This window comes from Pan paniscus, chromosome 1 (assembly GCF_029289425.2).
Source record: "Pan paniscus chromosome 1, NHGRI_mPanPan1-v2.0_pri, whole genome shotgun sequence".
In the NCBI taxonomy this organism is placed as follows: domain Eukaryota; kingdom Metazoa; phylum Chordata; class Mammalia; order Primates; family Hominidae; genus Pan; species Pan paniscus.
The window spans coordinates 213,112,239-213,135,421 of record NC_073249.2 but is presented as its reverse complement, the minus strand read 5'-3'; the positions used below and the strand labels follow the sequence as shown (position 1 = coordinate 213,135,421).

At 46.5% G+C, this 23,183-nt stretch overlaps 1 protein-coding gene across 7 annotated transcripts in view; it reads left to right on the top strand.

Annotated features, from left to right (window-relative positions):
• PRDM2 (PR/SET domain 2) overlaps positions 1 to 23,183 on the top strand; it is a 129,743-nt gene that overhangs the window by 88,999 nt on the left and 17,561 nt on the right. For 2 of the 7 annotated variants that reach the window (XM_034955748.3, XM_057299795.2), the window contains one exon: positions 2,210 to 3,771. The exons of the other annotated variants lie outside the window; for them this stretch is intronic. In XM_034955748.3, coding sequence (XP_034811639.3) covers positions 2,210 to 2,222 — 13 coding nt within the window. In that variant the 3' untranslated portion in view covers positions 2,223 to 3,771. Of the gene's footprint in view, positions 1 to 2,209; positions 3,772 to 23,183 lie in introns of those variants that run through there. 7 annotated transcript variants of the gene reach the window in all.

Here is a 23,183-nt window from a genome sequence, read left to right as displayed (position 1 = left end):
CCACACCAACAGGACATGATCAAATTGAGTCCTTTTCAAGTTGCTTGTGTCTTCAACAAGCAGAGTGTGCCTTCATTTTCACAGATTGTACTATAAAACACCTCCCAGGTGGTTGATGCTTTAGAATGTACTGTTTCTATCCCTTTTGTCTTCAGTATTATCTAAAAGAAATGCTTGTTTTGTACTGGGCCCTACTTACACAGTTCAAGGTTAAAGTTGATTTGGAAAAATTAAGTTCTGCAAAGAAAAGCTGTCAGAGTGACTATAAATTTATGAGGCCTATTCAAATAGCCTCTACCCAGTGTCTTTTGAGTAACCTTTAAGGCTACAAAGGACTAAAGGGCCTTAAAAATCATGTCTCTTCTTTGCTCCAGTTAATTTTCATTATTTTGCTTTGTTTGATAGTTAACAGAGGGTTACCTTGCTGGAGTGAAATTTGGCCTAAAAGGAAGCACAGAAGAATCAGATAAGAAAACATTGGTATTGTCTTAACCGTAGACGGTAATGACAGGCATTGGTGGCAGCTCTTCCTCCTCTGTGTGAGGTGCTGGAACTGTGCTGTGGACACATCTGTAGGTCAGGAATGTGATCCAGGGGTCCACTTACCAAGTCACCATAAACCTGTGATGTGTTCTTGGGAATTAGAAAACAGATGTTGATCAAGATAGATTTTGACTATCTGGACACAAAAGTGGGCATTTCTTTTTAAAGTGTTTGTTTTGGTCTTAGTACTTTGTAGTGAGTTTAGCACAAAACTGGGATTCCTAAACTTAGACCTGGGTAATATGATTGTCATTAACGTGTCGCCCAGGGCTCGTAGAGAGGAGGCCTCAGCCTCAGTGCATATTTGTTGCATTACACTAATAAGGAGTTGTTTGAACTACAGTCGTCTTTCTGTTTAAGTATAGTTCTACTTGTAAATTTTGTGTAGGGATGATTCCTGACACAAGGAATCATCACATCTATTACATGTCGAGGAATACTCACTTTCACTCTGTTTGCAGCTTGCTTTACTTACCCTGTTGGGTACACAGGGATTTCTTACAGAACAGGCAGCACATCCTTGTCCTGTGTTATTTCTTTACAACAAGCTGTGATTAAGAGCTAGTTTTCGATACTCAGATATTTTACATGTGAATGCCACTTTCGGATTCCACAGTTTTTCAAGTACATGCTTGCAATCAGCCATGTGATTTTTCCATGAGTTTTCTACTTAACACTGAGGGTCATTTCCTGGAACACAAGCCATGGTGCCAGACAAGGTGTCAAAAAGCCATGTGCTCCAAATATTTTTCTTAGGAGAAAACACAGGAAAGCAGGCATGCCACAGTCATTCAGGTTCTCCTGCTGCAGCTCTTACTACAGTGACCCACCCCCTACCCCTCGCCATGGCTTTCTGGAGTGCTGAGTTTAAATCTGTTGCTAAGGGTTCATTTCCATGGGCTCCAATAAAGCAGAAAGGGAAGGAAAGAGGTGTATTCTCTACCCACCTCCTACTCATCTTTCACCTTTGTAAACCCCACGGTGTTTTTGGGTTCTTTTTTTTAAATGAGACGGAGTCTCGCTCTGTTGCCCAGGCTGGAGTGCAGTGGCACGATCTCGGCTCACTGCAAGCTCTGCCTCCCGGGTTCACGCCATTCTCCTGTCTCAGCCTGCCGAGTGGCTGGGACTACAGGCGCCCGCCACCACGCCCGGCTAATTTTTTGTATTTTTAGTAGAGACGGGGTTTCACCGAGCCAGGTTGGTCTCGATCTCCTGACCTTATGATCTGCCCGTCTCGGCCTCCTGAAGTGCTGGGATTACAGGTGTGAGCCACCGTGCCTGGTGTTTTTGGGTTCTTTAATGCTTCTTTTAGAGCCACATTTTTCTTTTCAAACCGAGTTCCCATTGCAGTCAAGAAAACTTAAAGGTAGAGCAGCAAAATGAAATTCTAGACCAAGTTTTTCCATTTACCAGGAATTGATTAAAAAAATAAAGTGCTAATTTCTCATGCCTCCATCTCTGCTACATCCCTTGGAAATAAATGCGTGTAGTTCCTTGCAGGGTGTATCTTCTGGGTAGGACACTCGTTCCTAAATGCCTTCAGTCATGTATGTGTTGTCGTCTTAATAACATTTGTCTTACGGTCTATTCACCTTTTTCTTTAACATGGTCAATCATGTAAGGTTATGTTCTGTTGTCATTTATCTTCAGTTTTCTTATTTTCTAGGAACTTCCTGTAGAAAAGCCCCCAAAACAAAACAAACCTTAATTGACTAAAAGGTATTGCATGCTCAACTTAGGATAAGCACTACGGCAAAGGATACGAAATCTACCAAGCTTGCAAGACCAGTTGAAGCTGACTCAAAAATCCTAACATTCAGCTGATTGCCGGCAGGCTTAGAGTCAGGCATCTGCTGCTTCGGTGGGGGCCCGACGCGCATGCTGGGCGCCCGGGTGATTGAGATCCAAAGAGAAGGGCACTGTAAGACAGGCCAGATGAACTGGCTCCTCGTCATGGGACTGGTACCTCAGATCTGAGCATGGCCCTTGTTTTTGGCACGTAGCAGAGAAAGGATTGATTTGAACTTAACCTTGCAAAGCAAGTTCTCTGTTTTAGCAGTAGTTTGTTGTAGGTTTCAGGGATGACAGATTTGGATGCACTCATTTAAAACGTTTTGGTCACATATCAGCTCTTGATGCCTTTCTTTTAAATTAATTATAGACAGAGAGAGGCATTTAGCTGATCTCTTACCCTGGTATTTCTTTTTTTGTTTTCGTTTTTTTAAATCACAAGTAGATTGCCAGCGTAATGGAGAGGAAACCAGATTGGATATGGACTCTTTTTTATGCCTTTCTGGTGTTGCGTTTGTATATCCAAATGGACATTATCCTCTCAGATTCTTATCTGGCACTAATTTATAACTATTATATTATCAGAGACTATGTAGCAATATATCAATGCACAGGCGCATCCCAGGCCTGTACAGATGTATGTCTACACGTAAGTATAAATGAATTTGCATACCAGGTTTTACACTTGCATCTCTAATAGAGATTAAAAACAACAAATTGGCCTCTTCCTAAGTATATTAATATCATTTATCCTTACATTTTATGCCTCCCCCTAAATTAATGACTGAGTTGGTGGAAAGCGGCTAGGTTTTATTCATACTGTTTTTTGTTCTCAACTTCAAAAGTAATCTACCTCTTAAAAATTTGTAGTTTAATATTTGTTTGGTGAATTTGTGCCACTTTAATCCTTCCACTATCATTCCCATTTTGTTACATTTCTGTTATGGGGACTTTATGTTGAAATATTGTATAAAGCATTTGTAGCAATTTAAAAATAAAATATTTAAAATTATTTAAATTGTTTTGGACGCTTCAATTGTATTATATGTGATTTACATTTCACTTTTTTTGTTGGCGTTGTTAACCTGGAGAGTGCTCCTGTATTGAACTTTGCTGTTAGTTATTTTATTGCTTCTTTTTGGAGAGTGCTATAAAATGACTATTCTAATGAAAACATTAAAATTTACAATTTGACATACAAAAAGGGGTTGTCCATTGATTTTAACCAATGTAGCACTGAGAGAGAGAGAGAGAGGTTAATTATAGATAGACAAGAGTGGTGTTTGTTGTTTTTCCCCTCCCAGCATTGAAATCATTGGGGCTTGTCAGATGTATCAAAAAAAGATTTTTTGTGCTATTGCTGCAAACACTTAATAACTAGAGGAGAATTTAAACAATGCATTTTATATTATTGTAACCAATAAAAAACTTTCTAAACATCTGTGAAAGGACTGCATTTTGTACATAATTGGGAGCAGTTAGGGGGTAAAACAAGGTGTGTGTGAAGGATTGTTCAGAGCCCGCACTCTAATTTAAAAGTGCGGCATCTACTCAGCCCACCTGGCGTCTGTTCACTTGTTTCTATTTGACAGTAACTGAATATGTGCTCATTCCAGTTGGAATTCTATGTAGAGGGTGGACGTGTAGTCAGACAGCGGTGCCGAGAAGTACCTTGTGAACTCACTCGGGTAAGAGTAAAATACAAAATAATTTCATCTGTGGGGTCTCTGTGCTTCCTAAAAGTTTACTCTAGTTTGTGGATTGATGTTTATTTCTATGGGCTTCCAAAGAATGAAACCAAAAAGTTGTGACATACTCAGTTTATGTGAAATTGCCGGGGTTTTTTAAGATTAAAAATGGCTGACTATAAGCGGTTTCCTATAGTTCATCATCATAGCACTTTGCTAACCACATCTGTCTGTCACTCCTCAGGGAAAGGTGGTGAAGGGATAGCCAGCTTCCCTTGGCCAGATGTTCTGGCATACGATATTCCTCCCTTAGAAAAACACGGAGGAGAGAGGTTGGTGGGAATCTGGAATTGGTCTTCGATATTAGTAGTTTTAAACAAATGAGGCTTGAACACACAGCAGTGCCCTGTGAGGAGTTGAATGTTGTGAGAAAGAGCACGGTCTTGGATGAGAACTGGATTTCCGTCCTAACCCATCTGCTGGCCGTTCATCCCTTCCCTGTGCCTTCAGTAAACGGGCCTCCAACAAGCGCCCTCCATGGCTGCGTCTTCTGTGTTTTAGCCTTGGGCAAGTTCCTTTACATTCTGGATCATAGTTCCCAGTCTGCAAAAAGTGGGGAGTAGACTGGCTGGTTTCTGAGTGTGCCTTCTAGGAGGAGATCTTTTCTCCTGGATCAAGACGCTGTCAGACACAAGCACTGGACTGAAAGAGTGGGATGATGGCTCGGTCTCCACAGTGTCCCTGGCTCTGCCTGGAGCATGACAGGGACTCAGATGTTTACTGGAGGAGCCACCAAGGAACCACATCACATCCATCTCACCAAGGGAGAAGCTGCCCTGTTTGGGTTGCTTTGGCTCTTCTTTGATATAGTTAAACGTTTTTAAAAAATCAAAAGCTAATTAGAGCCTTCCGTCCCTGTTACCATTGAAACATTTCACAGTGTTTCTGGTAAATGCCTTGCTAGGCTGGCTGTCTTGTCCTCGTTGTTACAAGTACTTTCCAGCAAGATATTTTACAAAACCAACTTAATGTATTGAGTACTTAATGTATGCCTGGCTGTGTTGTAGGTGCTTAGGATACATCTCTGAACAAAAATGGACAAAAATCCTGACCTCCGTGGGGCTTGTATTTTCCTAGTGGCTTTTTTCCCCACTTTATACTTCATATTCCAAACCTCCTCGCTGTCACAATTCCCCAAAGGCTAGGTGGTCAAGGAGATGCTTCTAGCTTAATATCTGAATGCCAATAATCTAGATGACTGCCGGCTTTTAATACTTAGGTTAAAATGACTCTACTAAAATTATAGCTCACTTAATGCATTTGATATTTTATTCATGTGGGTTTTGATTTGATATTGAACCTCGCTTTGAATATATTGACTTGAATCCATAAAAAAAATCATAAAGGGCAATTTACCTTGAAAGTGGATTAGAGCACAGGCGGATGAGAAAAGGGTTGACTCGGATATAAAGGCCACATTTAAAGTGTTTGAAAGACCAGGCTGATAGTTACAGAAAATGGTTTGTCATTCCCCATCAGCCTTTACAGGCCCAGCTGTCGTGGCCTCTTTCCTGCCTGATGGCACCACTCCTGCAGCTGCCGCTTCAGGCAGCCTCAGCGAAGGTTCTGGTGAAGCACTGCTGTTGAGCTTATGTTCGAGGGCCTTGGAGGTGTGGATGGGCCATTCTGCTAGACTTAACAAAACGGGGAGCCACAAGCCCTGCCCTTCAACACCGTGGGTTCCACACTTCACCTGGGGAGCTTGTCAAAACCACTAGTTCCAAGGCCCTACAATGAGTCCATTTAGGGCTGGGACCTGCCTGGGTAATATGTACTTTAAAGACCCCAGGTAAATTCAGGACACAGGAGAATTTCTGAATTTAATATGGGAAAAATAACAGATGAGTGTAGCTCTCAATTGCTAGAGGATTGTGTGTGCTTTAGGCCTTGCAGTGCCGCATGGCATCCTTATAATCATCCTGCAAAGTGGGCACTATTGTTTTCCCATTCTTTCTAAGGCTGGCGGGGCCGTGCATCTGGCGTTGGGGCATCAGGGTTATTCTGAAGCCAATCCTGAGCCGTGTCCACTTGGTGGAAAGAGGAGGTGGTGGGCCTTGAGGGTGAAGGAACCACGGGCCTAATGTGTAGTTTCTCTCTGGCTTATGTTGATTCCAAGGCCCAAGCCCCCTTGGGCCTTGCCCTTCTGGTGGCTTGACCTTTCCTGAAGGGTTTGCCTCACAAGCAGAACCTTGAATACACAGTATTATGGGATAAGAAAAATAAAGGTCCAGATTGGTGGGAATGATGACATGTGACCGTTAAGATTTTAGACAAAACATCTAATGTCAAAATAGAAGTTGAGTACGGTTTGAGGTTTGAGTGGGTGGCATGTAGGGAAAAAAGTGCAAAACTGTTCCTTGGTGGTGCCATGGATGTCTGTGCTGCAGCCCCAGGCCCCTAGGCCCGATCCTTGCTGCCACCTACACAGGGTCATGTCACTTCCTCCCTCCCCCCCTTCTGCCCTTGTGCCGCTTCCTCTGAGTGGTGGTGGAAATGATCTGAGAAGCTTTAGGGTGGATTCAGTCTGGCTTTCCAACGCCTGCTGTGTGCTGGGTACTCTGCTGAGCATCTACAAGTCTTGGCAATGACAGCCTGAGGTTGGTGTCATTTACCGATGGAGAAACAGATTTGGGGAAAGTGATTTTGTTCCAAGGGCACACAACTCTAAGGTGGCAAGTTGGGATTTGAACTCCAAGCTACACTGTGCAGTCCATCATTTTTATAGGTAGGGTTTTTTTTTTTTTTAAGGAATTTTATTTCTTCTAAATGTAGAAAACAGGACGCAGTACCTTCTCCATAAAAGCTTTTCCAAGCATTAGTGAACAAGTGGAACAGTCATTTGTGGGTAAGGAAATCTTCCTGGTGCAGCGAGCCTTTATTAGTCAGGAGTTGCTCCTGGACCCGTTTGCTTTTAGTTTCCCTCTCACTGTGGAATAAACTTCTACCCCCATCACAGACCAATTAGTTCAGGTCAATCAAGCTGGCTTTTATAGAGCCATCTGGTTCATCAACGGCAACGTGACTGTTTAACAGAAGCCAAGCTCATTATAGTAATACCCTTTGATTTTGGAGATGATTCTAAAGGCCCTGGGATCCTCAAGCATCTCCTCAGATACCGGCGGAGAACCTTGAGCTGCTGGGCATTAACCCAAAAAGAAAGTTGGTCTAGGCTGCCTCCCGACTTCAGCAAATAGTGTGTTTGTTACATGCAAAACAAACAGGTATTTACGTTCTGCCGATACGTTATTTTTAAAGTATAGGATTAGAACCTGGAGGGGGTGTGTAGGTTTCATTTAGTTTTCTAGATGAAGAAGTGAGAAAACCGTCATCACTCTACATTAAATTACTTGCAGTTGCAAAAATTGCATTCAATTGTGAGTCATTAAAAGGTACCCAGAAATACTTGTATTAGAATAAACTTGTCGACCTGTTGCGGGTAATAGGATTTGCACATGCCTGCATTTCTGCCTGCCTTATGTCAGCTGGATTTCTTTTCAACTCTTTTTTAAAATAGAAATTCAGGTGGACATTCTGGAGACCATAAACATTTTACGGAAGACTGGTGCCTAAATGTGCCTTCCCATGTCCAGCTAATAAACCATGGCAGGAAGTCAACAGAACAAGCCATGTTTCTGAACACCCTTTCATAGGTGCCACCTGAGTTACTCAGTGAGGGGAGAAAGAACTGGAGTGTCATTTCAGCAACCACAGAAAGCTACAGGTGAATTTTAAAGCCCAGGTTTGTGTTCTGATTCAGAACATACTTAAGCTAAGAATATTTCCTTATTCATGTTTAAACAGGAGCCTATGATACAATCTGGAATCCTGCATCTACTGAGTCTTAGCATTAAATCTAAATGTACATTTAAAATAGGACTCACTTTAAAAAACCTGGAATTTGTTGCACAGGTAAGTTAACAAAAGGGCATTTAGGCCTTAGGAGACAGTTATGGGTATTTTAATTTTTTAACTTAAAAACAATTTCAGTGTACAGCAGTTGAATTTGTCGTAGCATTTAATCATTGGCCCAAAATATATTTTAATATTTTTTTATTGGAATGAAGTTATTTAAAACTCATGGATTCAATTTTCCTTGCAGTAACATTCTCTTCTCACTTGCTTTTTATAATAGCATCCAATCCTTGCCAACCCAGCTAGAGTTTAGAACATTTTCAGATGGCTTCTATTTCCAGGCTATTATTGGACTTGTGAATTCAGGCACATTCTCCTGTTGTGATTCAGTCAGCCAGCCATTCAGAAAACATCTTTCAACAGCCAATCTGAATCATCAAAGTGTCAGGCTGTAGATCTGAAGGACTTTGTCCTGGGACTCTTAGAGGACTCTCGGGGTGTAGCTAACCACCATGGAGGGAGTTGAGGATGCGCCTGGAGTGTCACTGGCCTTTCCAACGCGTGGGGCACTTTTCTGAGTGCTTTACATTTTGAGCTCTCCCACATCTGACGGAGATGGTATTCTTATTTACAGACAGATTAACCGAGTCTGAGAGAGGCAACATCACTTGAATTATGTCCCATGGCTACAAGTGGAGACCCCAAACCCAGCCATCTGGTTCCAGAGCCAAGTTCAACTACAATTTGAAACCACCTAATCACTGTGCCCTTGGGTTTTAGAGAGACTTGCATGTACATAACTGTTGTGTCCCCCAAATGAGATGCTGATGGCCAGAGAGCAGTTTTACTGCAGAGAGTGTGTGTAGGATCATGGGAAGAACATGGGCATTGAATGCCTTCCCATCTAGGTGTTCCTTACCTGGGTGCTGTTAGTTACTGAGAGGCAGGGCATGCTGCCCGCAGAGTGACCAGCTTCCTGGCCTGCAGGGGAGCTCTGTGCCCCCCACCTGCCACATGCCGTGCGCGTTACAGAGGCAGCATGTGTTCCCAGTGAGGATCCAATGGCTGATGGCTGTGGTGGCGCTGGTGATGACAGTGGACGCTTAATCCGCGTCAGGTGCTCAAGTCCTCACAAAAACAGACCTAGGGAGGCACCGCTAAGGAAATTGCCAGGTCTTAGTAGCCGGCCCCGGGTGGAAAGGGGCAGCATGTGGGGAACTTGGATGATGGTGATCACTAAAGAACTTGGGGAAGAGGCTGTTACAGAAACGACTCACTTTTCAAAAGCCCTGAAAGAGAAAAAAGCCCTTTGTGGGAACTGAGAAACATAAGTTTCTATTAATTTCATGAGTGGGTGGTTCTATCCTTTGGTGAGGCTAGAGCTTTGTCAGAATTTTTAAAACACTCCTAAAGGCTTCTAGAATGATGTATTCTTTTCTATCTAGGTAAGTGCAGAGCAATTGAGTCCCGGCTCATGGAGAGCATAGAGCAGGGATGTCCAATCTTTTGGCTTCCCTGGCCCACGTTGGAAGAATTGTCTTAGGTCACACATAAAATATAGTAACATGAAAGCTGATGAGCTAAAACAAAAGAAAAACATCGCAAAAAAAAGTTAGTGTTTTAAGAAAGTCTATGAATTTGTGTTGGGCTGCATGCGGCTTGTGGGCTGCAGGTCGGACAAGCTTGGTACCTGGGGAGCTCTCGACATTCAATTCTCCTGGGATCCCTGGAGCCTTTCTCAGTCTGAGACCAGGGCCCCTCATGGGAGCAATGCAAGTTGAGACAGAGCTTCAGTTCAGCCTGGTCTGCCATGATTACATAGAAATGGAAATTCCAAGTTCAGAATTTCCTGAAGGCCACTTGCATTCCACAGAAGAGATGGTGAGTTGCAGGCCAGCACTAGCCGGGGTTGAGGTTCTACTGTTTTCATGACAGGCAGCAGAATGTAGGTACGGGCATTGGCTCTGGACCTGGAAGGCTGATCAGCTGGCACCTCCTCCAAGAAGCCTTTCCTGACCATCGATCTGTCACACTGCCTGGTCCCTCATCCCTCTACTTGCTGTGCTTTACTGTTCAAGACCCTTAAGCCTTCTGTACATTCTGTTATGGACTCATTATGTTTGTTTACTCTATGTCTCCCCCTTCTTAGATGAGAGTTCTACCCAGGCAGGAACTTTGATTTCTTCACTGCTGCGTTCCCAGCATCTATTGATAGAACGGAGCCTGGCATGTAGTAGCTGCTCAATAAATATTTGTTGAATAAAATATTTGAATTCTGGCTTTATCATGTGTAGTTCTGTAAGCGTAATCTATGCAAGTTACTCAGCCTCTCCGAGCCCCAGTTTTCCTTTCTGTGGAAGGGCAGTAATCAATCTGACCACAAAGAATTGCCACGAAGACAACTTTAGAGCAGCCTGGAAAGACCACAGATGCTGTTCACCCCAGTGAGTGCTGTCACCGTCAGCTGCTGTCAGCATCACTATTATGACTGAATGATGTCCTCTCTAGTCTCAGTTTGAATCTGATGAAAAGTTGAGCCTGGCATGCCATGTATAAGATTTCATGACAGCGTGAGTTGTAGTAGCCACAACATTCCCTCATTATCTCCTGCCTCTGCCCAGAGAGAAAGCTCTCAAGTGGCCTGTAACTCCTGGTTTGGCCACCAGTGACACCGAGGACCTTTGCTGTGTCTTTGCCAGGCCAGAGCTGTTCCTCTGTGGACCAGAGCTGCCTCCTTTTTATAGCAGATACTCCCACCCATCAGAACTAAAGAGAAGTGAGCTGTAAGACAGGAAATCATTTTCCAATTCAAAGTGAGAAAAAAGATGATTCATTCTTATTCTATCACCCCCTCCCTGTAACTTTCTATTTCTTTTGGTTTTGAATTTCAATGTCAATTTTTAAAAGGTAAGTTAAGAAGAAAGCATTTCATTAGCTCTGTAAAACCATGAAAACCAAATAACCTCGCTTTGCTGAAACAATAATAATGTAAGGATGATCACCGATAATGCTTGCTGGCCACGATGTAAAGGGCTTTCCATGTATTACCTCATTTAATCTTCAAAAGAGCCCTATGAATAATTTCATGTTCTCCCATTTTACAAGTGGGGAAACCGAGGCACAGGGAAGTCAAGCAATTTGCCTGAAGTCACAGATGGTAGGAGGTGGAGCCAGGAGTCAAGTCCAGGCAGTCTGTCTCATCTCTTAATCATGAGTTTGTTCTACCTCTCGTCTGTGGATCTAGGCGTGAGGAGGTAGAAGGGAGCCCCTGGTCACGCCCCTGTGCCTTCTTCTAGTGGCATGGCCTTTAAGCAGCAAAGAATGTGACTTGTAAGCACCTTGTTTGCTGGACAAGAAGCACCAGCAGATTTGAAGGAGCTGAAAACTGTGTTGCGGGTGAATGGATGTCTTAGTTCTTCCCGGGATGAACCCATTTTGTATCTTCTTGGGAAACCAGCATGTCTGAGGTTTCGGCCAGGCCTCGTTTTTACCAAGGTTGGAGCCTCATCCCTCCAGCTTTGTTAGAGAAGGAGCAGATCTAGAGAACAGCCCAGAGGATGGATGAACCTACTCTCTAGGGTCAACTTCTCCCCCTTCTATTTTCACAGAAGTCTTTCCAAGCCAGGGTTGACAAGCAGGTTTCCATTTGTGTAGGGGGAGCAGTTGCCCAGGGTGCCGCATAGAACTGGATTCTGAAGCTGGGTTCACACTCAGGGAAAGAGGGCTGGCTAAGTGACCCATGTCTGCCTTGTATGCAGGAAGGCGAGTGGTTCTGGAGTGCCAGGTACTTGCTGCCTGTGATGTCATTGTGTCTGCTACTTTTCTGCTTTTTAAAACTACACTGGACTCAATTTCACCCTTCTTTGAGGGTTCAAGGTAACCATCAATTAATACTTTGTTGTAGAAAAGATGATTCTGGCATATAGGAGATCCTGACCCCACACTAGAGGATCCAGAAGCTTGAGATGTGACTTTTGAGAAGAGCGTACTCCTCAAGATCTCCTTTTCCATCTGTCACTCATGGATATTGTCTGTACTTCCTGGCATCCTTCAGATATGCTTCTGTTAATTGTGGGCTGGGAAGCTAGATTGTGGTCCTGTTAATATCATATGTAAACAAAGAGATGGTTGGCCCTGAGAGATCTCCCAAGGACCTCCCTTATAAGCAAAGTGCATTAATTCCAGGACATGGATTTGTAGACATGGTTTGCTCACTCATTAACAATAGGTCTTGACCAGATGCGGTGGCTCACACCTGTAATCCCAGCACTTTGGGAGGCTGAGGCGGGAGGATCATTTGAACTCAGGAGTTCAAGACCAGCCTGGGCAACATAGTGAGACCCATCTCTACAAGAAATAAAAAAGCCAGGTACAGTGGCACACAACCTGTAGTCCCAGCTACTCAGGAGGCTGAGGTGGGAGGATTGTTTAAGCCCAGGAAGCCAAGGCTGCAGTGAGCTATGATTGCACCACTGTGTTCCCACCTGGGCAGCAGAGTGAGACCCTGTCTCCAAGAAAGCCAAAAACCAAAACACAATAGACTTTGGCTCTTGGTTCTGTGCTGGTAAGTGATGTTGCTGGGACAAGTGACCTAGATAGGAGAGTATTAAGTATAACACACCATATAATGGACTGCTTGTTTTCTTTTAAGCTCCCAAAACACATGAGTTAAAGAAATGATTTGTGGAGGGAACAAAAGTTTGGGTAAAAGTGCAATCAATTCCTTTCTCAGCAAATATTTGTTGCCAGGTGAAGTTCCTTAGTTCTGAAACAAGAGTTTCCTTCTCTTTACCATCCTATGTCCTTTAATTTATGTTTAGAATAAATCATCTATTTGGTGCCAAGTGGTTTAATCTTGATACTTTTAGAGAGCTGGTCCTTACAAACCCATGGAAGTACTGGTAGTTCACTACCTTTAGCAGAGATTGATGACCTGCCCATGAAATGGATTTCTCTTATGGATTCAGGATGTTACTCTGGAATTGTTTTGGAATTTCTCTAATAGCCAATGTTTATGTTTACAGGTGTGAGTTTTATACTCTTACTGTCTTCATTCTTATGTTAGGCTCCTGTGATTTAATTTTACGAGTGAGTTTAGTGAAAACAAATCTGTGTTAACTTTACCTTCACGTAGGAGCCAACCGTTTGATAGGCCTCAATGAACTGGTATCAGATATTGTAGTTGAAATATACGCCGTGCCAGATTATTTCAACATTGTAATTAATGATAGGTTTATATCCTTTGAAAGCATTTTTAAAAATTACAGACACAGCTCGTGAGTGCCAGCTAACAGCAGGTGTTTTATTAAAGTGTTGTTCCGAGTTGTGTGTGGCACATGGCGAGGTAAGAGCATTTTGCGGTTTCGTTTGCATTGTTAATTACAGCTTTAAATGCCATTTCCTGTCTGTGTTCCTGGGTGTGTGATGGGGCCCTAGTTTGGATCATCTCCCCAGGATGTTTGCTCAGTGGACCACCTACATTAAAAAATCACCTGGGTGATTAAAAGTTTCAGACCTACTAAACCATAATCTCTGGGGTGGGACTTTGAAATCTTCATTTTTATCAGCTTGTCACATGAGTCTTACCCACACTTCAGAGGGGTTTTAAAGTATTATTATTTTTTTTAATGACATGGTATCACTCATCTCATCACTTAATTTCTTCTGATTTTGACTTTAAATTCTTTTCCTTTGCTTGTTTACCATCTCTTTGATATACTTAAAGCAAGATTTCAACTCTCAGAGCACTTTCAATTATGTTTTTCCTTAATTCTTGTAACAACCCGGTGATAGATGAGTCAGGGGCAGCTCAGGAGCTGGGGACATTTCTGAGTGTCATAGGTAAGAGGGAATTGGGGATTTGCCAACACAGCGCCCTGCATGTGTGTGTTCACCTGCACTCACCGTAGGCCTGAGCATGTGGTAGGAACTCAGTATTTGTGGAAGAAAAAGAAAAAGAAATCCTCAAGGATAATAGAGCCAAAGCTACCGCTCCGCCTCAGTGACCTACTTATGTGACCCTAACTCATGACCTCTTGGTTTAAAATGTGAATGTTGGGGCAATTAACTGCTGGTGATTGAACAGAGAATGTCCGTTCATAGGTAAATGATCCATTAAAATCAAGCCGAAAGAAAAGGCTGGTGATAGCTAATTAAAATTAGTGTTACTGCCTCTGGGCATCGTCCTTAAGGTTAAGAATGCATAATGAAAGCCAATCAGTAACCCATAGAGACCAGTACAAAACTGTGCTAGAAACCCACTACAGCACAGTGTATTAATTCAAAGGTACTGGTGGAATTATAGTCTCCCCTCCCAGTCTACACTGGTACACACACCAAAGATTCGAGTCCTTACAGGCTGTCTTTGACTATAACTGAACATCATGGGGGTAGAACTATTCAACTATTCCTTCAGATTTCTAGGTTCTTTTTTCCCTATTTTTGGACCTGAAAATAGGGTCACCCTTTCTGTGGTACCAAGCTTGAATTCCATCTCCTGACACCTGACATCTCTTAAGGGGTGGGAATGGGGGGATCGATCCTTCCCTAGTAGAGCCTCCCAAAATACATAGCAATGGATGACTTTCCTTGCACATTTTCTGACTTTTGCTCAAAATAATGAATCATCTTCTTAGGGTTTAAACACTGATGGGTTTCCTGGTGCCATGTGCACTTGAATGGGCTGTGTTAACAAAGCTCTTCCAAAAACCGGATCTGCAACACAGCATCGCTTGCCTTGGAGATTTCTCCTTCACCGTCGTGAGTCAGAGCTGCTGGGTAATGTGACTTAGTCAGCTGGATCAAAGGGTAACAAACCCAAGCACTCCAGGCAAACACAGAGGTCTCCGCCACTTACTTCGTCGCTAAGTCCGGCATGTTCACCATTGCCTAAGGAAGAACAGAGAATTAAGAATTGTGAGGCCGGGCGTGGTGGCTCACGCCTGTAATCCTAGCACTTTGGGAGGCCAAGGCAGGTGGATCACCTGAGGTCAGGAGTTCGAGACCAGCCTGGCCAACATGGTGAAACTCCTTCTTTACTAAAAATACCAAAAATTAGCTGGGCATAGTGACGGGCGTCTGTAATCCCAGCTACTCAGGAGACTGAGACAGGAGAATCGCTTGAACCCGGGAGGCGGAGGCTGCCATGAGCTGAGATCACGCCATTGCACTCCAACCTGGGCAACAAGAGCGAAACTCCATCTCAAAAAAAAAAAAAAAAAAAAAAAAAAGTGAGAACATTTTGCAAAGCACAAGGCCTTGGAAAGTGGAATAGGACCAGAAATCCTTCTGAACTTTTTTGCTGGAACGCCAACTGTGGATAAAACATACAGTTGAAACCCAACTGACTTTAGTTTGAGCAACCCACCAATATTAATGCATGTTCTTCATTGCCTCTGGAAATCCTGACCACTGCTCATAGGGAGAGTCCGTGTGCTTCCATTCCCAGCAACCAAGTTAAATGCATGCCAAAGGTCAGTTGCATTTGTTCCCAAACCTGTTTATGCCACTTGTATTTATTATCACACTTGCACAATCTAATTAAATATTATACAAGCCAATGAATAGCATAGAGCTATTTATGAAAAACAAGTTGAATACTTAGAAAGGCACATAGTAATTCGCTTAAAAATTGCAGTCCAACAAGGTGTGGGTGAGAAAATTAAAAATTTGCAGGGACCAGGGCAGAGATGGTAAAGGCATAGGAGGATTTTGTACTCAGATTCCCTTTATAAGTGTCTTAGTTTCTCTCTGCACTTTTAACAAAAACTGGAAGTTAACAGATGATGTAATGTGGGTGTGATTTAGTCCAGAAAGGCAGTGCAGATCTTGGCCATTCATTCATTCATTCATTCATTCATAAATGCGGGGCCTACGCCTGCTGTTACATGCCTGGCACTGTTCTAGGTGCCAGGGGATATAGCAGTGAACAAAACTATCACAATGTCCTACTCCACGGAATTTATGTTCTAGTTGGTGGAGACAGGAAAGTAAGTAAATAGATGGCACGTCAGATGATAAATGCTAGGGAGAGAAATAAAACACAGATGCGGGAATAGAGACTTCTGGAGTGGAAATGGGGAGTGCCTTGATTACATGAAAGAAGATGGGGCCTGGCACCCATGGGAGGAGTGGGGCTCAGGAGGGGGCATCCCGCCTTACAAAGAAGAAGACAGCTGGGAAGGGAGGCAGGGCGCAAGCTGTGGAAGTCTTGTTCCACCATCATTGTGTGCCATAGGGAGCGAAATCATTGGAGGTGGGTGAGGATGGGGAGATGTGGAGGAAGAGGGGAGACGGTGAGCAGCAGCCATGTGGGTAATCAAGGGAACGGCACCAGGGAACAGAGAAGGGCTGCCAGGAGGCATATGCGCTGGGAGCCCACCGGAGTTTTGGGGTCATGAATTTAAAATGCGGTCAGGCAGCATGTTTGTGTGTTTTTCTCCATCAAAAAGGTTGATGAACACACACACATCCCTCTATTTCTAATTAAGAAATGCTTAAATGTACCCATACTGATTTTCTGCTTTGAGTGACCAGCTGCTGGGCCGGCTCTCACTGAAGGAGGGTTGGCGGGGGTCTCCTCTCATAAGAGCCTCTCTGGATTGAACTCCATTGAGCTCCTGCTCTATTCCAGGCACCATGCAGGCAGAGTTGGGAATGCTTCCCCAGCTATACAAAGTTGGCGTTAGGCCCGTTTCATAAAGGAAACTGTACTAAGGGGGCAGGTGACCCGCTCAGGCTGCTGCTGGTGGAGATAAGACTGTCAGACTCTAGACCTCATGCTCTCTGCCTCTCCAGGAGCACCAGGTCAAACCAGATGGGTCAAAAGCCTCCACGTACCTAGTGTTCCAGTAGTGCCCCCTGGGGCTGGAGAGGAGGCCGTGGTGGGGAGGGCACTGCAGGCAGGGGCATCGACGTGAGCGAGGACTGAAGTGACATCCTATGGAGGGGAGGGTTCAGGCCAGGGCCCTTCTGTGCGGGAGGCCACTCTCCTGGAACTAAGTAGGGATAGGCTTTGACAAAGCCATCCCTTGCAGAATTCCCCTTGTGCGTTCACAGCGTATGTTTGCTTGGCTCAGCACTGTAACCCACAGTAACTGGCAGAGTGAGCGGTCAGTGGCTATCAGATAACTAAGGGAAATATGTTTGGGGTAGATGACAACCTGTCTCCTCTTCTTAGGAATTTACACTGCCTGTCAGCACATGAAAGGCCCAGAAATTGTGCAGAGACACGCCCGTTTGGTTTCACAAGCCTGTGCACTGGAGGTAAATGGCTCGGGCTTCCATCCCAGTTCTGCCGCCTGCCAGCTGTGTGTTCTTGGGCAAGTTGCCTAACTTCTCTGTGCCTTAGTTCCTCATCTGTAAAATGCAGTAGTGCCCGTCTCCTAAAGTTCTTGGGAAGATTAAATTCATTATTCCGTAAGAAACACTTGGCACAGTGCTTGGAACACAGTAAGCAGGAAATGTTAGCTGCAATTATGCAAATGATTATGAGGACAAATACAGCGTCTGCGGGAACCAGTTCCACTGAACCTGGTTTCGGGAAATGCTGGTAACATGGAAGAAACACTGGGAGAGTTTTCATTCCACATGCGCCACCTGGCCGTCATTCTGGGGTCTCCCCAAATAGTGCCTGGCTGGGCTGGGTGTCTGTTTGAGCAGTTCTCACACTAAATGGAGTGCAGGATCCTGGGAAGGTCTGAGCAGCCCAGGGTGGGGCCAGACGGCCAGGATCAGAGTCATCTGACACCTGCAGGCCTCCGTAGGCTCCTCGTGTGTAAGGTAGATTGAGCTGTCCCGTCCTGGCCACCTCACAGCCTGTTTGAGGACTTTGGGGATCACGAGCAGAAAGGTAGAAGGCACGAGAGCAGACTTTACTATTCAACCCCGGACCCTGGGCACATTCTGAGGATGAGACCTCCAGCCCCACAGGCCGTGGTGCCCTTGGCCTTTGGGCAGCGTCATCCCCGTGTTGAACAACACACGTTCAGGCACCAAGTGAGCGTGCCTTTCCCATGACAGTGCCAGCCCTGCGTCTGGGACGCCCTGTCAGCCAGGCACACCCAGGCCTCCCGAGACAAGCTGGTTTTGACCTCTTGGGTAGCAAAGAACCCCAAGCTCCCACAGGCTTCTTGAGCATCGAGGCAGGAGCAGAGGGCGCCACAGGGAGCAGCTGCCTCTCATTGTTAGCATCCCTGGACCGGTTCCGGGTCGTCCAGTGTGGGCATCAGGCATCATGTTCTAGAAATTCTGGGTCCAGGGCAGATGCCACATGAGGCTTCTGAGACTCCCAGTCCCAGCAACTCCAAACCACACACGGGGTGAACTCTTCTTTTCTTGGTCCTTGGGGTTTATGTAATCCCTTTGACTTCTTTGACCTAGATCATCTTTAAAAGATGGAACAGTGGCAGTAATGAAGCTTTAGTGTCCTTACAGAATCTTACCATCTAAAAAGGGCTCTTCTGCTGGATCTCATAAGGGACCATCATCTCTTGCTTCCCAAGTTGGGAATCTGCTTTTTATATGTTCATCAGTCTTCACACACTTTGTGTTCGTGTTTTCTTTTTGGCTTCCCTCCTACTCTTAGAAGTTGCCTTTTGAAGAAAGCAATCTGTTTCAGCTCCACAGGAGAGGAAAGAAGGGACAGGATTTGGGGCAGCCTAGAACCAGGTGGCTGCAGGGGAGCGTGTGATGGGAGGTGTGAAGGCAGAGGAGGGAGGAAGCTGTGAAGCTGGAGGAACCGCTCCTCCACCCTGCTGGGCTTCTCTCACCCAGGCTGGTCGTGTCATGGGCAGTGACGGTGTTTCCAGCCGAGGTGACATTCTCCAGACTTGAGCCCCTGTGCTGAATGGAGTGGGGAAGGTGGGCTGGGGAGGCCTGAGGGCTGTAGGGTTAGGTTCCCAGAACTGTCGTAAAAATGGGGACCTTGTCCCCTGGTTTGGGCGGGACCTTGGCAATGAGAGAAACCTTATGGGAAGCCATGCTGGGAAGATTTGGTTCTTGAGCAGCATGGACCCGCACATTTCAGGGTTGAACCGCACCAGGAGCCTGGCTTTGCCATCCATTTGTTCAGGAAACGTTCTCTGAGCACCAGCCTTTGCTAGGCCCCGTGGCAGGTTCGATGGGTGAGAAGTGAATAGACTCCAACTGTGCTCTCCTGGTGCTCCCAGTCCAGTGGGGGAGCCAGGCGGATAGAGCCAGTTACAGAGATCTGAGTGCCCTCAGCGAGTCCTCGGGGGCTTCAACTACCCTTCTTCCCATCATCAATGTCCTCAAATAAGCAGTGAGCCTAGTCCTGTCTCCTCACTGCTCCCAAGAACAACCTGGAGTATGACTGTGAGCGAGTGCCTTGCTCGCTCTCCTCGGTTTCCTCGTCTGTAAGGGAAGGGCTGATCCCTGTGGCCTCTGGGGTCCCCTGCACTTCTCGGGTCTTGGCAGCAAAAGAGGCAGCCACAGCCGGGGGCTTTCCCTACGGGCAGGTTCTCCGGGCCGAGGTCACCGCAGGCCAGGCCGGGCCAGCCTCCCTATCAACTGGGTCAGGTGTTACGAGCTTCTCACATGCTGGGTATTTACAGTTCAACCCAAACAGGTTTGGGGAATTCATGGCCTCTGAGGACCTCAGAACCTGGCTTAGAAGCTCCACAAAGCAGGAGCGTGATTGATCTTTTGGGAGCATGGAGGCCACATTGGGGGCTCAGCAGTGGGCCCATGGCCTCCCTCAGGGCTGATGAGAAGGAAGAAAAATGTGTCTGCTGAGGCCGACTTCAGCCCTGAAATCAGATCTGGGTGTGAATCTTCCCTCCCTTTGTCCTTCTATTCACACCTCTTAAGTACACCAGTTACTTAACCTCTCTGTGTTGCTGTCCCCTCTGCCATAAAAAGGGTATAACAGCCCATCTCCTGGGGCTAAAGGGAGGAGGACATGAAGACAGCACATGGGCCAGCGTGTACTAATTCCTCATGGTCAACTGTGTTGTCCCCACTGTCCCCACCGGCTGTACTCAAGGGCTCTGTCTCACCTGAAGGCACCGCAGCGACTCCTTGGGCCGGTGGTGTCAAACCTTTACCCCTGCCCCCCAAGGCCCACGTTCATTCTCTCCCCTTCGGCCCCCTCATTTGGAGACTGTCTACAGAACTTCATCAAGCAGCAGCTCCTCTCCAGGCTTCAGAACGGGCCCCTGCTGGCCACTGCAGCCTAGCATGCTGCCCACACTTGAGACGCCGCTAAAGGTGTCCCCCAGCCCCGTGCTCTTGCGGCGTCCGCATGCAGATGCCTCTCCCAGGGATCTTCTTAAACTGCAAATTCTGACTTGGAGTGGGTGGGAGCTGAGAGTCTGCATTACCAACAAGCTCCGGCGGGGGTGGAAATGATGCCGCTGGTCTGGGGACCACATTTTGAGTACAAGGATCTAGACCAGTGGCCTGCAAAGACACCTTTTAAAATTCCCAATGCCTGGGCTGTACCTGAAACCAACGAAATCAGAACTTGTTGGGATAGAAAGCAGGCATCAGGATCGGTTTAGTATCCCCAGGGGATTGCAGTGAACGCCCGAGTTTGAGATTCTCTGTTCCAGTGGCCTCTGAGCAAAGGTGGGTCCAGCCCAAAACAGACTGCCAGAGTCTTGAGTGGTCAGTGCAGCTGCTCTATGGGCAAAGGCTCACCCCCACCTGGCTTTGGGATATTGGAAACAACTCTTCAATCCTCACTACTGTGGGGACTGTGTCAGGGAGTGGGGCATGGGCTTTGGTGTCAAATGGTTCTGGATTCAAATCTTGGCTGCTTCTCTACTTGGCCGAGGGAACTTGAGTGTCCAGCTTCTTTATTTCTCTGAGCCTCAGAACCCTCCTCTGTAAAACCAGGACCATCACAGGCCCGGCCTTACAGGACCGCTGGGAATTTGAGGAGCTCCGAAAACTACCCAAAGTGGCTCCTGGTGTATAGAAAGTGCTCAGTGGATGATGCGATGATGTTTTTTTTCCCCCTTGCCTGACATCCTCATTTTACAGGCAAGACTTCTATGGCTCAGCGAGGTAGAGGCATTTTCCAGCGGCCACACAGCAAGTCCGTAATGGAGCTAGGATTCCAGCTCTGGGCTCTGGAATCCCCACCCCATCCTCCTTTGGGTTCCTGCCCTGCTTCTTTCTTCTCTGTCTTCTCAGCCCTTCCCCCAGGCTGGGGACTTCATTTGAATGGGCAGGGGCTTCCTGAAGCACGTGGGCCTTCCCACTTGGGGAAGGTGGGTCCTGCAGTGGATGTCGACTGTTCCTGGAGGTGGCTGAGGGCCGATGGCTCCTACAGCTCCCACCTGTGGGCCCTCACCCAGCCCCCAGGGAATATCAGCATCATCACAGGCTTGTCTTACCTTTGCACCATCTCCCCACCCTCTGCCTTTCCCCTACCTTCAGCAAAAGTGCAGAATATCAGACACTGACTTCAAATGAATTGCACTCTGAGAATTTAGAGAGTTGTGTAAGACTTCTGCGGCCAGCGATGTGGCCTAACCAGCTTTCTGTATGGCTGTCCCAGGAGATCCCTCCTGAAGACTGTGAGAAAAAGGTGCAAGGAGGGACCAGGGCAGGCAGAGATCCCAGCCCAGGATGCCCATGACGGTCTGGCAGGGAGCTTGGAAGAGCACCGTGGCCAGGTGGGGACCCTGGAGCCCTGGAGAGCCCATGTCCTCTGAAAGCCGGCAGCTCCTTCCCTCCCAAACTCCTTTCCCTCCACCCTTCTTGAAGCGTCCTCTGGGTTCCTGCCTCCAGTGTCTCTTCTCCCCTTCTCTCTTGAACTCACTTTCAGGGTTTTGGCTCTTCTTCAGGAGCCATCAAACCAAGGTTATCAGCAGCCCCCAGGATGCTCAGTGCAGTGGTTGGTTTCCAGTCCCATCTCCCTTGGCCCATCTGCGGCAGTGGACGCTGTTAATCCTTCTCTTTCTTGAAATACTCTCCACCTGGACACCGCCCTCTCCCAGTCTCCGCACATTAGCAGCTGCTCCCCCGCATCCCGCCTCCATCCCTGGGCTCTGTCCCCTCGCTCCGTCTCCGCTCCCCCTTGGTGATCTCATCCAGTCACATGCGTTAAATACCACCTGGATGCTGACCAATCCCGGGTTTCCACCCTCATCAGAATCTCCATTCAGCCGCCCACCTGACATCTCCCTTGGGTGTCTAGATTCAAATTTAATCTTTCCAAAATGAAACTGTCTCTCCATGAAGCCTCCCTCTCCTGCTGTCCTCCCTATGTGGGATGAATGGAAACGGTCCTGCTTGGAGTCCAGCTACCAGCTAGACTCCAACCTCTTCCTCCATCCCCACATCCAGCTCATCAGCAGATCCCCAAACGCACCCGGAATCCACAGCTTCTCTCAGCTCAGCCTCCTCAGCTGCCCTGAGGTCCAGGCCACCATCATCTCCCTGGATGGTGGCAGTCACCTCCTTGCTGGTGTCCCCAGTTCCTTCCCTGTCAACCCACGGTCTGTGCCCAGCACAGCAGCCACTTTGGGTCATGATGTTCCTCTGCCCAGAAGGACAACTGACTGCCACCTCACTTGAAGGCCTATGAGACCCTCCCCTCTGCCCACATCACCTCAGACATTCCTGGTGGGTCTCACCTCAGGGCCTTTGCACTTCCTGTCCCCACTTCCTGGAACGCACAAGGCCTAGTATCCGGACCGATTGATCCCCCCACCCCAGGTCGTAGCCCACGCACTGCTGTTTCCCATGTCACCTTTCCCTGTCTTATCCTCCACTCTGACCTTCACTCCTGTTTCTTCAGTTTCATTTTCTCTTGTATATTTCAGTGTGTCTGGATTTCTCCCTTATCCAAAACCACTGGGGGCTGAATAAGAATGTGGTCATTTGGGAGCCAGGAGGCCTGAGTCTTGGCCTCGTACGGGCATCAAACTCCTTCTGAAATGAGTATCTTTCCTCTCTAGGCTACACTAAGTGACATGTAAAACTATGCTATATGTAGAGAACTTGACTTGTTTTATTCACCAAAACTCCTGTTGGCAAAGCATCTGGCACAGAATAGACACACCGTTCACCTGACAAATAGTAGATGACTGCCTACTGTATGCCAGTCAGCGGCTGGGGTGCTGGAGGTGCCTCCGTGACAAACCAGCCTCCAATGCGCCCCCTCATGGAGCCTGCTAGACAGACAGTAAACAATAACCAGTAAACGCAGCTCATTGATGGGGATAAGCACAACTCAGAAAGTAAAAGGGAGTCGAGATGGGGAGTGTCAGGGGGATT